Genomic DNA, 12538 nt, shown 5'->3' with positions numbered 1-12538 from the left:
GAGATGCTAAAGTGTAGAAGAGCTGCTCTTTAGCCAGAACAGGTGGCTGATGCTCTATACCGCTTGCAAGAATACATGCAGATAAAATATCCTACTGAGAGAGTGGAGAGAGGAATACGGTAAGTGCCAGCGGTGATCAAAAGGTGAAATAAAATATCAAAATAAGATGTGGCTTAATCAGAGAATGAAGAACAGGGTTACACAATCCCTTCACCAAAAATGGCTGTTAAGGTAAACTAAATTAATCTCTTCCAGCTCCTTTCCCCTCCAGACTCACTTAATGGTACAGAAGGGGTTTAATCCTGTAAGGCTGAACACCATCCAAGGCTGCTGGACATTGAAAACTATATGTGTAACATGCCTGTAACAGACACACATCCTGTGCTTCCTTCCACTTTCCAAGAAAACTGGGATCTGCTACTTGGTAGGTCTTTTCCATCTGCAGCTTTTATGACCCTGCCGAGGGACTGGTGAGCAGTGTCCCCTTTTCTCGCTCAAGAAATGCTTTTCCAAATGCCAGAAGAATGAGCAAGTTTAAGAGCTGTTGGGCTTAACAGTGGTTTGTGCCGATCACGCTTGAATCTTTCTGCAAAGGCATACATGCAAAGAGGAAAAAACAACAACCGCTAAGTAACCACTTCACATCTGCCATTAAGATTATTAAGCTCCTTACAAGCGGTATCTACCCCACCTTCCCCACTGCACACAAACATACACACACCCCCAAGCTCTGCAACACGGCAAGTAGGAGCCAAGACTGCTCTCCTCTCCCCACTGCAGCAACCACATTCATTCCTGTTAAGGGGTTAACGATTCGTTTCCACTACTTCTCTCGAGAAAACCTACAATGAAAACATTGGCTCACGAAAGCGTTCTCACTGCCAGAATGCCACAGCGCGAGTGAAAAGTCCGTTTTGTTTTCATTACATCTCTGGGATTTCCGGCTTAACTCCTGAGCTTAGACACCAAATCCCTAGATACCCCACCCACCCACTTTTTCTTCTTTTTTTTTTTTTTATAACATTTCTACTGCACGGCCCACCAATTACCATTTGGAGGGTGGGAGGGAATGGGGAAAAGAAATCATGCTGAAAAGGATGCTCTCATCGGAGTGAGCACACGCATCTCCCAAGACAAGAACTACCCAGTTGCTCTGTGCTTCCAGGGTTGTCTGCCGAGAAACATGGTTTTATTTCTATACCTGGCCTCTCTCCTCTATTTCTTACCCTCCGGGCTCCCATCTTCCCACTCAGCTACCGAAGCCAGTGCTGAAACTCAGCCCGAAATCTATGCCCTTTGAAGTTATGTGACATGACATAGAAATCCAAGCCTTTCTTGTACAAAAACTATGATTACTTCACAGGGGTATTTTTTCTCCAGTTATGATAGAAAAATGTTCCAATCTCCAAAAAACCCTAGAAAGGTTCAACCTTTATGTCACAGCCGATTTGGTCACTGTGTGTATAGGCAGCACAGTTCAAACACGGGCTGAGAAAGAAAAACAATCTATGGAAAAGGCATGAAGGGAGGCAGCCTCATACTATAGCAACATTTCTGTCCTGCTGTAGCAAAGGAATCATTTCTGTGCCTTTACGTATTTATTCACTGTTGGAGAGGAACAGCAACTTTTTCTGTCTATATGAGAGCTTTCCTCTTTTGTAGTACTTCCACACACCTGGCTTTCCTTCAGCTACATCCCAATACAAAATTCCCCTGAGAACACGTACAGACTTCTTCCTTGCAGTCAATACACCACCGAGCACAAGTGTATTGCTATTAGTCGCATCCACACAACTGCCAAAGCAGTCCACAAGATGGTTGGGCACTAGTTTTACTTTCCTCCTAACAGTTTCTCACAATGTTGACAAGAAAAATGAGTAATGGCTGCCTGACCAGTACCTTTTCACCAATCTTTCCATGCTAATGATAACCAGATATATACACAGTTTCTGCTCTTTCACATACAGTCCAAGTAATTTCACCAAAGGCCCCAAATAAAGGCTAAATCCCACTTTGTTGGGTGACATTTTGATTGGGTTCTAAATTCAGAGTTCTTTCATTGAATTAAAAGAGGGGCAACAAGAGTGCCAAGCTGGTACAAACAAGCAAGTTTTGCTTTTAAAGAGTGACTTCTCATGTGCTTTCACCCCAAAGCAAGAAGATTCTGGCCATGTATACTGAATGACCTTCTTAAATCCCCTCTCATCAGCCTGCAAAATGAGACTTCTGTCGAAAAGGTTTTACCCAGTGTTGTCACTCATAAAACTGAAGATGACTATAACTAAAAGACATTAGAGTGAGAGAAAATAACAGCAGCAAGCTCCTGTTTCTCAGTTCGGCACCCCATGTATTTGAGGGCAGGTCCCTGCTTTCGCCACCCGATCAATCTGACATAGCTGTGCCAGTTTCTGGGGAGTTACCCCAGGTGAAACCAGGGTAGAGTGAGGTGAACTGGACCCCCCACCGCTCCTCTAGCACCGGCACCTGCCGTACCAGCCTTGTGGGAATCCTGCTAACCACAAGCAGGGCGTGGAAAATAACTTTTAAAAACAGGATGGTGAGAGGAACAAAACAAAAAGCTAAAAGCAGCAGGGAGAATCGAGGGCATAATATTCCTCAGCAGCTTTTTCAGTCTGCTTTTAAAACTCGGTGTGATTAATTTCACCCTTGACTGGCAGATGCCAGGAAAGCCTTGGTTCCTGGCGGGGCTGGACTTCAGACAGGACATGGCTGGGAGCAAGCTGAGGTGGTAGGGGGGAGAGAGCGGCCAGTGGCCCCAGGCTGTGGCTGAGCTGAGGGCGCTGGAGCAGGGCCACAGGGTGTGGTGGAGTTCAAGCAAGGGGAAGAAAGGGTTTTGTAACCAGCAGGTTTCTCGCCTTTAACTCTTGCCAGGATTAGCAGGGTCCACACCACTGCCTTGGCGAGAGACACTGCGGCTGCAGCCTTGTGGCTGTGGCCATGCCACCTGGAGAGGACATGTTTTTCGGCACTCTCCACACCACCCCCTCTTAGGATCCCCCACAATCACATTCCTTGGAGAGCTCCATGCTGGCTTCCATCTGGCCTCACCAGCAGCCTTAAAATTTTAAGCCATGAACATTTCAGCAGCCCTTGGTCAGCTTGAAGCCTAAGCAAACCAGGGGAGGCAGCTGCCTCTCCAGACTGCTGTGCCCACGGGAGAGCCAAGCTCCCCCATCATGCTCCCCACCCCAAGCCCTGGGTACAACAAGGCTCTGGGTGAGATCACCCAGCTTGTTTTTCTCTCCACACCCAAGCCAGGACCTCAGCAAGGTCCCAGGGGCAGGAGGCTTGCTTGTTAACCTGCTCTCAGGGCACCACCAGCAGATACTTTCTGTGTGTCATTGTCCTCCCCTTACTGCTCAACAGCAGCAATTAGCAAAATATCTTGCTAAATACCTGGTGAAGCAGCAAAGGAGAAGGAGGAGGTGGCCAGTAACTCCTCTGCACTCAGGAAAACCCTAGCAGATGCGAGGGAAGAAACAAGACTGGAAAAGCCTCACAGAAACAATTGCAGCTACAAGCTGAATTTCTCAGGCACTGTTACCACACACTTCTGGAAACCTCTCCACACAGTGTTTTTCCTGGCCTGGCTTTGACAAGTCATTTCTGCAAGACCTACTACCCTGGGGAGGTGCTGGTAGCAGCACCTGGTGCCACGACAGCCTCGGGATGGGGATGGCCTGCAAGCCATGCGCCAGCTTGGTGCTGTTCAGGACACCTCTTCCCAACCTGCCCAAAATCACTGTCACAGTACTCGGGATGTTTTAGCTTGTGCTTTCCTCTCCTCACGTGTGAAGGCATCACGATGGCTGTCTGAGTCCTGCAGCTAATATGGGTGCGCGGGTCCATAATGGTACATTGTAAGTGAATGTCTCAGGGTAGACAGCAATAATAATTAGCTGTCATGATTTGAAAAAAGGATAATCCATGCCATTGAGTTAACAATCACTCACACAACACACATGGATTTAACTAATCTTAATTTGGAGAAAAATAACAATTCTAAATATATCAAATAGCCTATTTCATGGCAACCTGCGGCGGTGTTTATCTCTGGCTTCCAGCACATGCGAGTTATTTAGTTTCTCTCACTGGCAGTTTTACCATTCAAAAGCCTGAAATGAACATTCATGGAGCAGGGGTTGCAGTTAAATCCTGTCTCTGACAGGGAGCCTTTTTTTTCATGATGCACATCTAGTTCAAGTACAATGTATGGAGCCCAGCACTGGCGGCTGGGGCAGGATGAACGAGGAATTCCAATCAACCCCCTCCCCTTTCCTAGTACTGGCTTTGCAGAAATTAACTCGATGTCTTAATGAACCTCTGCTGCTGCTGTGGTTATGTGTCTGCAAGGGTACACTGGCCCGTAGGTGCAGACCTGCCAGTGAATCTGGAGAATGTCTGGTCCAAGTGGTGCCTGCCCCATGGAGGCTCCCTCCTCTCTGCTGGGGTTCCATGAAACCATCCAGCATTAATAACAAGCTGTCTGGTGCTTTTTCTTTAATCTGGATCCTTTCAGAGAGTCCTGCTAACAAGTAGCCTGGTGACCCATGAGCCCAGCAGGGCCATGGGGAGGAGAAGAAATACCATCAGTCAAAGGACAGTGGGAGCCACCTTCCCAGGTCTTTCTTCAGCCGGGACAGGTCGCCTGGTTATGCCCAAGATCTGATAAATATGAAAGATAAAAAGAGGTATAAAATACAACAGTGGTCTAATCTTTTCCAAAATACCTGCCAGCGGTGAAGTGAAAGAAGCAGTGACTGATAACTCCCAGCCAACTCATTGGCCTGGCTACATTCTGTTGTGCCACAATCTGGTGCATCTGTTCGATACTATCGCACCCTCTGCACGAGAAGCAGTACTGATTTTCAAAGAGGTCAGCCAATTTGAAAAAAAACAAAACAATTTTACAGGGCAGACTGCTCCTAAGCAAGTCACGTCCTCCCAGTGCCAGCTAACATGCTACCACACATCTCACGGGCAGTGGTAACTAAATGAAAACGCCTTGAAAAGCTTAGATTTGCAAGTTACCAGTCAGGGAAAGATGACAGATTTTATTATCAGAAGATCTTTAAAAGCTGATTGCAGAGACAAAGTTGCCTTTGTCTCCACTGAAATATAGAAATGTCAGTCGGAGATTTGTGTTGCGTGCATACAAATTCTCACAGCCTCCTGAGCTCTACCTGCTTCCCTCAAAGTAGCACAAGATCTGTTGTGTGGTCAAGAGGTATTCAGTGACCAGGGCAAGCAGAGATACCAAGAAAGAAAAAGAAAACAAAAAGGCATAAAGAAAATAAAGAAACAGAGGAGGAAAAACATCAGGAGCACCCTGTGCCATGATGAATGTTCAGTATGGTGCTGCATCCCCGCATCCTCACACCCAGAGGGAAGAGAGGTGCCATAGCAGGGCCAAGCTCAGCACTTGACGTACCCTCTCTGCATTCAGCCACGGAAAGCTGTAAGGTTTGGCGGCTTAGTCACACCACAGAAGGCCATACAAATCATTTCGACCAAATAAGAAGGTCTACAAAAATTACACAAGATCAAGGAGAGAAGCTGAAACCTATTTGAGGGCAGCAGTGGTGGCAGCATATTTCAGGGAGCCGGAGTGGCGAGTGGGTGATTTCTGGTTTCCCTCTTCAAATATAAAGACTCAATTATCTTTGAACAGCTTGCTTTACACATGAATTGACACATTTATTTTACAATAAATAACTGAAAGTTATCTATGTTTCCTTTACTGTTAATCTACACAAAGAAATAATAAACAGAGCTTGTCTACAAAAATGCAACTACTGCAGTCCTCAGAATTCAATTAAGCTAAAATAATTAATGCTTCCACCATATTAAATTACTTTATACATTTGAGCCACTGAAGTTTTTTTTTTATTCTTTAATCTTTTTCTCCTTTTTATTTAATAAAAAAAAAGTTAGTTTCAAAGGGGGGGGCTGGCTAGAAGGGGGAAAAAGAGCATGATTTGCTGTTAAAATGTAATGGTCTCCTTTAGCTGACACAGCATGTAGAGTGTTTTGTGCCTTTGATTAAAATAACATTTTAAATGCTTTGAACAAACATATCTCCCCATACTTCTAAGGGATTATTTTACATATTTCTTGGTGGAATAAAGAAATTCATTCTTCCTGTCGCAGTACAGAAAGGCTAAGAATATCTTTCGTCACATATAAAGTAAAAATACTGTAGGCTGTTGCATTATTACCAAAAAAAAAAAAAAAAAATAAAGAGAGGGGGTGGCAGGGTAAGAGAAAGCTGCCTTAGAGATTAAGTTTCCCTTTTATGAAATCGTATTTAGTCTCTTTTTTTAACAAATCTAACAACAATGCTCTACAGCCGCTCACTGGGAAATACCTTTAATGTTAAATGCAGATTCTGATTTTCTTGGCTAATGCAGAAAGCCTTTCTATTGAAATATAAATAAGGGGTTTGGTATATCCCACTAAAGCCTTTCCAGTGAATGACTTCTGTGGGTTTTTCATGGCTACCCTCCATGGCTGTAATGTGAGGCTTTTATCCTACTATTGAAAACTATCCGCTGCTATTAAAAAAAATATGGAAGGACACTGCACCTTTTTATCTCAGAGCTGGGCTTCTAATTGAGAAAGCATTATTACTGCACTGTTTAGTGGATGTCCCTATATCTGTGCACTGCTGAGAAAATGCCAATCAAATGATAAACCCTTTTATTTTTCTCAATTCAAAATCTTTCCTACATATTTTCACTTGATATTCAGTTTAGTCTGAAAGAGATTAGGTGCTCCAGACTGGCTTTTAATTTTTTTTTTATGCCTTTTCCACATGTGAGCATCCCCTTCACCCTCTCCTCCCCTGGCACATTTTTCTGCATGGCAAAAGCATTGGTAATGTTGATGCTGACCCCCCAAAACTGGGATGGGACAGCACCATCTGTACTGGGCATAGCCATTGGGGTACTTCACTATGGACTGAACTTGGGCAGAGATTAGTAAGACATGTGCTCTGGACTGCAACTGCAACATAGGTCTCCTGAACCAACCTTACTAAGTACTGGGCACCCTCTTCAAGGGGCTGAGGGCCATCAGCTCACACAGAGATCAACAGGTATTGTGAGTGCTCAGCACCACTCAGACTGCCTTCAGCAGACTGGAAGAGAAGGTCCTGAATACTTCTCTTCTGCTCCCACCAAATGAGAAGGAAATCTAGTCCTCAAATCTGCTACGCCATGGGGTAGTCATTTCTACCAAGAAATGTATTCACAACCGCAAAAGCTGAAAAAGGATGAGGAAATGACGGAGTCCATTCAGTAGGGTTGCTTACAACCCCACAGCACAGGCTGCCACAGCTAGTGCCCCCAAAGCAACCAGCTCCTCCATGCTAAGATGGTGGCTGAAGCCAGGAAAGATTCCTAGAAGAAAAGTGTAGTCAGTGGGTGTTATATGCCCTCTCCTAAAAGACAGGAGCTCTGAAGGCTGCAGCAGTTCAAAGCCCACATCCTCACTTCTACAATGGCCAAGCCTGTCAGAGATGTTGGAGACTGACTCAGAGACCACCAACGCTAAAAGCATGAATCTTTTCAGCTTCAATTGTAAAGATAGGAGGCTCTCACCAGTCTTCTGGGGATCCCCTCATGGGAACATCTCTACTACAGGCAGGATCCTGGGCAGTCAGATCTAATCCCATAGGACAATTCCTAGAGAAATTGGGATAGTGGCAGCAAAAACAAACTTGCCACTGGTCTTCCGCATGGGATAGAGTTGGTTTGAACAAAAAAGGTCCGTTTGAGGGGAGATCCTGCTGTGTAACATAAAACCCCCATTCATTAGCGGGGAGGAGAGCCTTCCTTTCACTGCTGCAGAGGGGAGAAATGCCTGCATGACGGAGGCAGCCCCATGCCAGGCACTCTGCAGGAACCACTGTTCATCAGTTTGCCTAGGTGGATACCATCACCCACCTGCCCACCTCTGAGCAGGGGAGGTCTGCTGAGTTAATGTTAACTGCACCACATACAAGAGGTTTAGAAAAAGAATTGTCTACAGTTTGCTCACCTGGCCCAGCCTGTGCTCTTGTATCCTCATTCAGAAGCCCCTTTTGGGGTGTGCATGTGAGTGGTGTTCACCTACTCAACCCCAGGCATCTACAGAGACCCAGGACGGGCAGCACAGGCAGCAGTGCAGACCAGGAAGTTGACATCTGCCCCAGACGAAGGAAGAAGCAAGGACTCAGTAATCCCTTGCTTTAGCCCTCACAACAAAATCTTCCCACTAGCAGTCAGTGGGAAGAAGATTTTACCACTGACTTCACTAGGGTTAGGATTTGGTTTGTCCCAGTGAGTCTGCACATAACAAAGGGTATCTGGAACTTGACTGAACCAAGCATCTCACAGAAGTCCCGTATCCTTCCACCACTGCTACCCGCTTAAGAACGGTCCTGAAATGTTTTCTGACGCCAACTTTCTGCTTTTTCACACATATACAGGCTGTCCCTTGGCTCTCCTGGGAGACTGAAAGGCCCCTCTCTCCAGCAGCTGGCCTTACACAGACAGCTATACTGAATTAAACGTGGAGTGGACAGCCCTGCATAGTCATAAAGATCCTCCATATGGATGGTTCCTATACAGACAAACCTGTTAGTTACTGAGGCCTCTGTTTCACTGGCACTTTCTAGAGGACTCTTGTTAAAAGATTACCTAGGCAGTTGATTGAGTGTAAAACGTGCTGTACCTGCAATGTTCTCCTGCTTGGGGCAAATTCCTTTTGTAGGCGTGAGAAGACGGTCTTCTTCATCGGGTGTGACTTGGATCCCGATTTCCACTGGCTCTGACACTTTCCTGAGCTCGGCGCGTGAGGAGGGGGGAGGGCTGCTCTTATCCATGCTCTTTTCATAGCAGACACCACCAGTGCCATTGCACTGTTTTCTCTTGTGCTCTATAAAAACCAAGATGTCTCCCAGCGGGAAGTTCATCTGACACTGTCCACAGGTTAACAAGTCGGGGTCTGTCCCACCTGCGGCGATGCTGATGCCGCCTGGGTCTGCTATTGCCAGGCTCTCATCCTCGTCGGCCAGTGCCGGTTCCACATGGTCAGCCTCTGCTTTGCATGGACAAGGAGAAAGAGGGAGGAAAGGGACGAGGGGAGAAGAGAAAGAGATTGCTTTGAATGTTCGCAGACTCTGAAAGATGCATCACGAGAAGCCCAGCTTCCCCCCACTCTCCCCAAAGAAGCCAAGCCTGATTAGATCTTTCTTTTAGTTTTCAGCTTTTCCGCTCTCCCAGAATGATTTCAATATATTTTGCAACCAAGCCTGCCTGAAACAAAATGGAAAGGCTGACCTGGCATAGCTTTCCTGACAGCTCCTTCCCACTGCTGCCAGCGCTGCAAGGATATCAGCAAAGAGCCATTTTGCAAGCGTTCGAGCCCCGAGTCACATTCTGAAATAGTTCCTCTCTTTTTATCCCACCTTCTCATTCCCACCACATCTCCCAGCCATCTGGCCAAGGCCCCATCCAGCAAAGCTTATGCACCCAAACCTCTCCTCCTTTTTCAGAGAGAGAGGGGGAAAGCTTGTGTGCTCCAAACTAGCAGGACCAGGCTCCCCACAACATACAAAATTAGTACCACCTTGTCCCATTACAAAATTACTGGCAAGATGAAACGGCCACCCATTAACACAAATTACAGCAAACTATTTGCAAGAATAAGGTAAGCAGATTATGGTCTCGTGAGCAGTTAAGGTTTCCAAAGTGTGTACAGTGGGAAAGGGAATAAGACACTTATTTAACATACTGGAACATTGGCTGAGCCTGAAATCTTCCACTCTGTTTTCCTGATGTGAAATAACCATAGGTTAATAAAGGGGCTTTTTTTTTTTTTTAATATATCTTGCCCACAGACCTGAGGGATTTCATACCTTTACCCCCAAAGACTGGGAAAGAATTTCTGAGTGACTTGCATCAGTTTCTAGGACATATGTACCTTCTTATTTCACAATTAATAAAAAACCAGCCTATTTTTAATGGGTATTTAGAAGCTAATTCTTGTATTATAAAATAATTGAGGATCACAATCCGTTTCTGAGGCAAACATGTTTTTTGGTTTGTTTTCTCTTGTTCTGCCATGTAACTGCCAAATCATACAAACCTTGGACTTTACTCAGGCAAAATTTCCACTGACTTTTGCCTAAGGCTGGTTTGCCTCTGCAAGGGCTACAGGATTTGAGTTGAACAAAACAGAGGAACTAACAGTATGTAAATCAGTGTCTGAGACCTCTAATCGAATCAGGATTAAAGAAAAAGGAGGGAAAATGTTCTCTATTAGCCTGAGCGGTTTCCTTATGGATTTCCCAGGGAAAGCAAGTCGCACAAATATGTCAAAGAAGTAAGACTGAAATAAACAGATGCTATAATCCAGATCTGTATTCTTCTTCTGTCCAAAAAAACCAAAAGGATTTTTGTCCCACTCTTCAGCAATTGCAGGAAAAAAAAAAGGAACACATAGGAAAGGGGTGTATTATCTGGCAACAGAAATGGTTTAGCCTTGGAAAAAGGTAGTTTAGAAAAAGAATCACCCCAATTGTTGCCTTCCAGAATAAATTATTGATCAGCATATCTACCACCTGTATTACAAGTTGCATCAGAACTCACTAAAAGCAAAGCAGAGAGCAGCAGCAGCACTAGTGACAGCAGAAAAGGACAGGAACCCCAGAGAAGTGCCCGAGCATGGACCGTCCTGAAGGAGCAGATGATGGGCACGGGAAGACTTCGGTTTCCAAACTCACACCAAGCTTACCAAATACATAGCACAACACTCATTCTGAAAACCGTTAATTACCTTTTTGCCCTTAATCTAAGTTTAAAAGGAGTTTGAAGACAATACTATGCAATTAATTCACCAATTTATATCATGAAAATTTGCCTCCTTGCCTTAGTGAAAATGTAACCATAACCCTGTGCTGAACAGGGTGTGCTGGGAAGGGAGCAGATTCCTGCAAACAGCGTGTCACGATGCAAAAGGTAATTATTTAGTGCTGCAGTTCCCTTTAATGATCTAACATTGAGCAATATTGTTTATATTGAGGAGAGCTTGCACCTTTAATTACCAATTACATATACATCATTTTAGAGCCAAAAGAAAAGGACTGTGAAAAGGTTCCTTTAGAAATGTGCACGCTATTTGTAGCCAGAATTCCTATAAAGGGGGAGCAGTGTGTCAAAATATTAAAAAAAAACCCATAGAGAGAGGCACACACAGGCACAGAGATACACACACGGGAGATGGGACAAAGAGCTGGAAAAGACAACACAAAAACAGAAACTGAAGCAAGGGTCGTTAGGAAAAAAGGTGGCAGAGGGGGGAAACGCGTGTAACTAGTTTCAGTAACATTCCTGTAAATCCTTCAGATTAAAGTCTGTATCTTCAGCTGCAAAGTCTGAATTTTTGCACTTATATATATGCAACAAATAAAAAGAAAAGCACAGATCTCAACTTTATTATCTTGATGATATGAGGACTTCTCTTTTTCTTTTATTTTTCGCCTGTAATTTAAATTGTGCTCTTCAGAAAACACAGCAAAATTGCTGCATTTGATAAGGGCCCTGCCCAGGCATCAGTGGAAACATGAAGGAGGTTTGAACAGCTAAACTGTTACAAATTCTTTCTTTTCAGTTCTACACTTCATTTGAATATTAGTTAAATCCACATATGCCTATTCGCTTACACTCGCTCACTCTCTCTTTCCAAGGACTCTGCAATGGCACTTTTTTAAAATAACATCTGGTATTCCTTCATATTTTGGCAGTCGTCACATCACCGAATATCAGCTTTTCTTTTTCTTGGTACGCTGAGCCCTCGTGATCAGTAGTAATTGGGTTTCAAACTATCAAAAGATTTTTTTACTCAACTCTATTTCTGATTTGAGCTTAATAAATCATCAAGCATAAGACCAGCCATACACCCAACAATGCAGAAGCTATATTGCATCCCCTTATTCAGGACATGGAAAACAGACATAAAAGAATGAAAAACAAAATACTGAATAGATCTTCAAATGCATTTTATCCATGTCAATTTGCATTTTATTTTTTCTTCACTTGGAATGAAAAAAAGAAAAAAAAAAAAAAAAAGAAAAAAAGAAAAGGCTTCCTATTGACAACTCAATTAAGCCATTAAAAACCTACATTCAAGTAACATTACAGGAGAGATTTAAAACCCACAAAGGAAAAGAGAAAAAAGCCTGCAAGTCCAGCCCAGAACGCATCGGGTCATGCCTGGTTAATACAACAGCCAAGATCTTAGGCTGTTTAAGGAGTCCTTTAATACCGACAGGGCAATTTAGGCCAGTCTCAATCTAAAGTTCTGACTCTACTTGTGTCTGTGGGTTTCAAATGAGTCGCTTCACATTATTTGAATTTAACTCTGTGGTTTTATTGCTGTTTGTTGGTAGCTGGATTTAGGGGGAGGAGGGTGTTTCTTCACGAGTATTTATTTTAAATTAATTTATACTTTTAAGAAGAAGGAATCAAGCCAC

The 12538-nt window shown here is 44.1% G+C and overlaps 1 protein-coding gene across 1 annotated transcript in view; it reads right to left on the bottom strand.

The window, feature by feature from the left end:
* BCL11B (B-cell CLL/lymphoma 11B (zinc finger protein)) overlaps positions 1-9105 on the bottom strand; it is a gene marked incomplete at its 5' end in the record, with an annotated part of 77986 nt that extends 68881 nt beyond the window's left edge. Inside the window, one exon of the mRNA XM_009083236.1 lies at positions 8737-9105. Within this exon, the coding sequence (XP_009081484.1) occupies positions 8737-9105 (369 nt within the window). The remainder of the gene's footprint in view (positions 1-8736) is intronic.
* Positions 9106-12538: the final 3433 nt, after the last annotated feature.

This window comes from Acanthisitta chloris, unplaced genomic scaffold (genome assembly GCF_000695815.1).
Source record: "Acanthisitta chloris isolate BGI_N310 unplaced genomic scaffold, ASM69581v1 scaffold11279, whole genome shotgun sequence".
NCBI classification, from domain to species: Eukaryota; Metazoa; Chordata; class Aves; order Passeriformes; family Acanthisittidae; genus Acanthisitta; species Acanthisitta chloris.
Note: the sequence above shows the minus strand (reverse complement) of the source record. Positions and strands in the feature narration are given on the sequence as shown.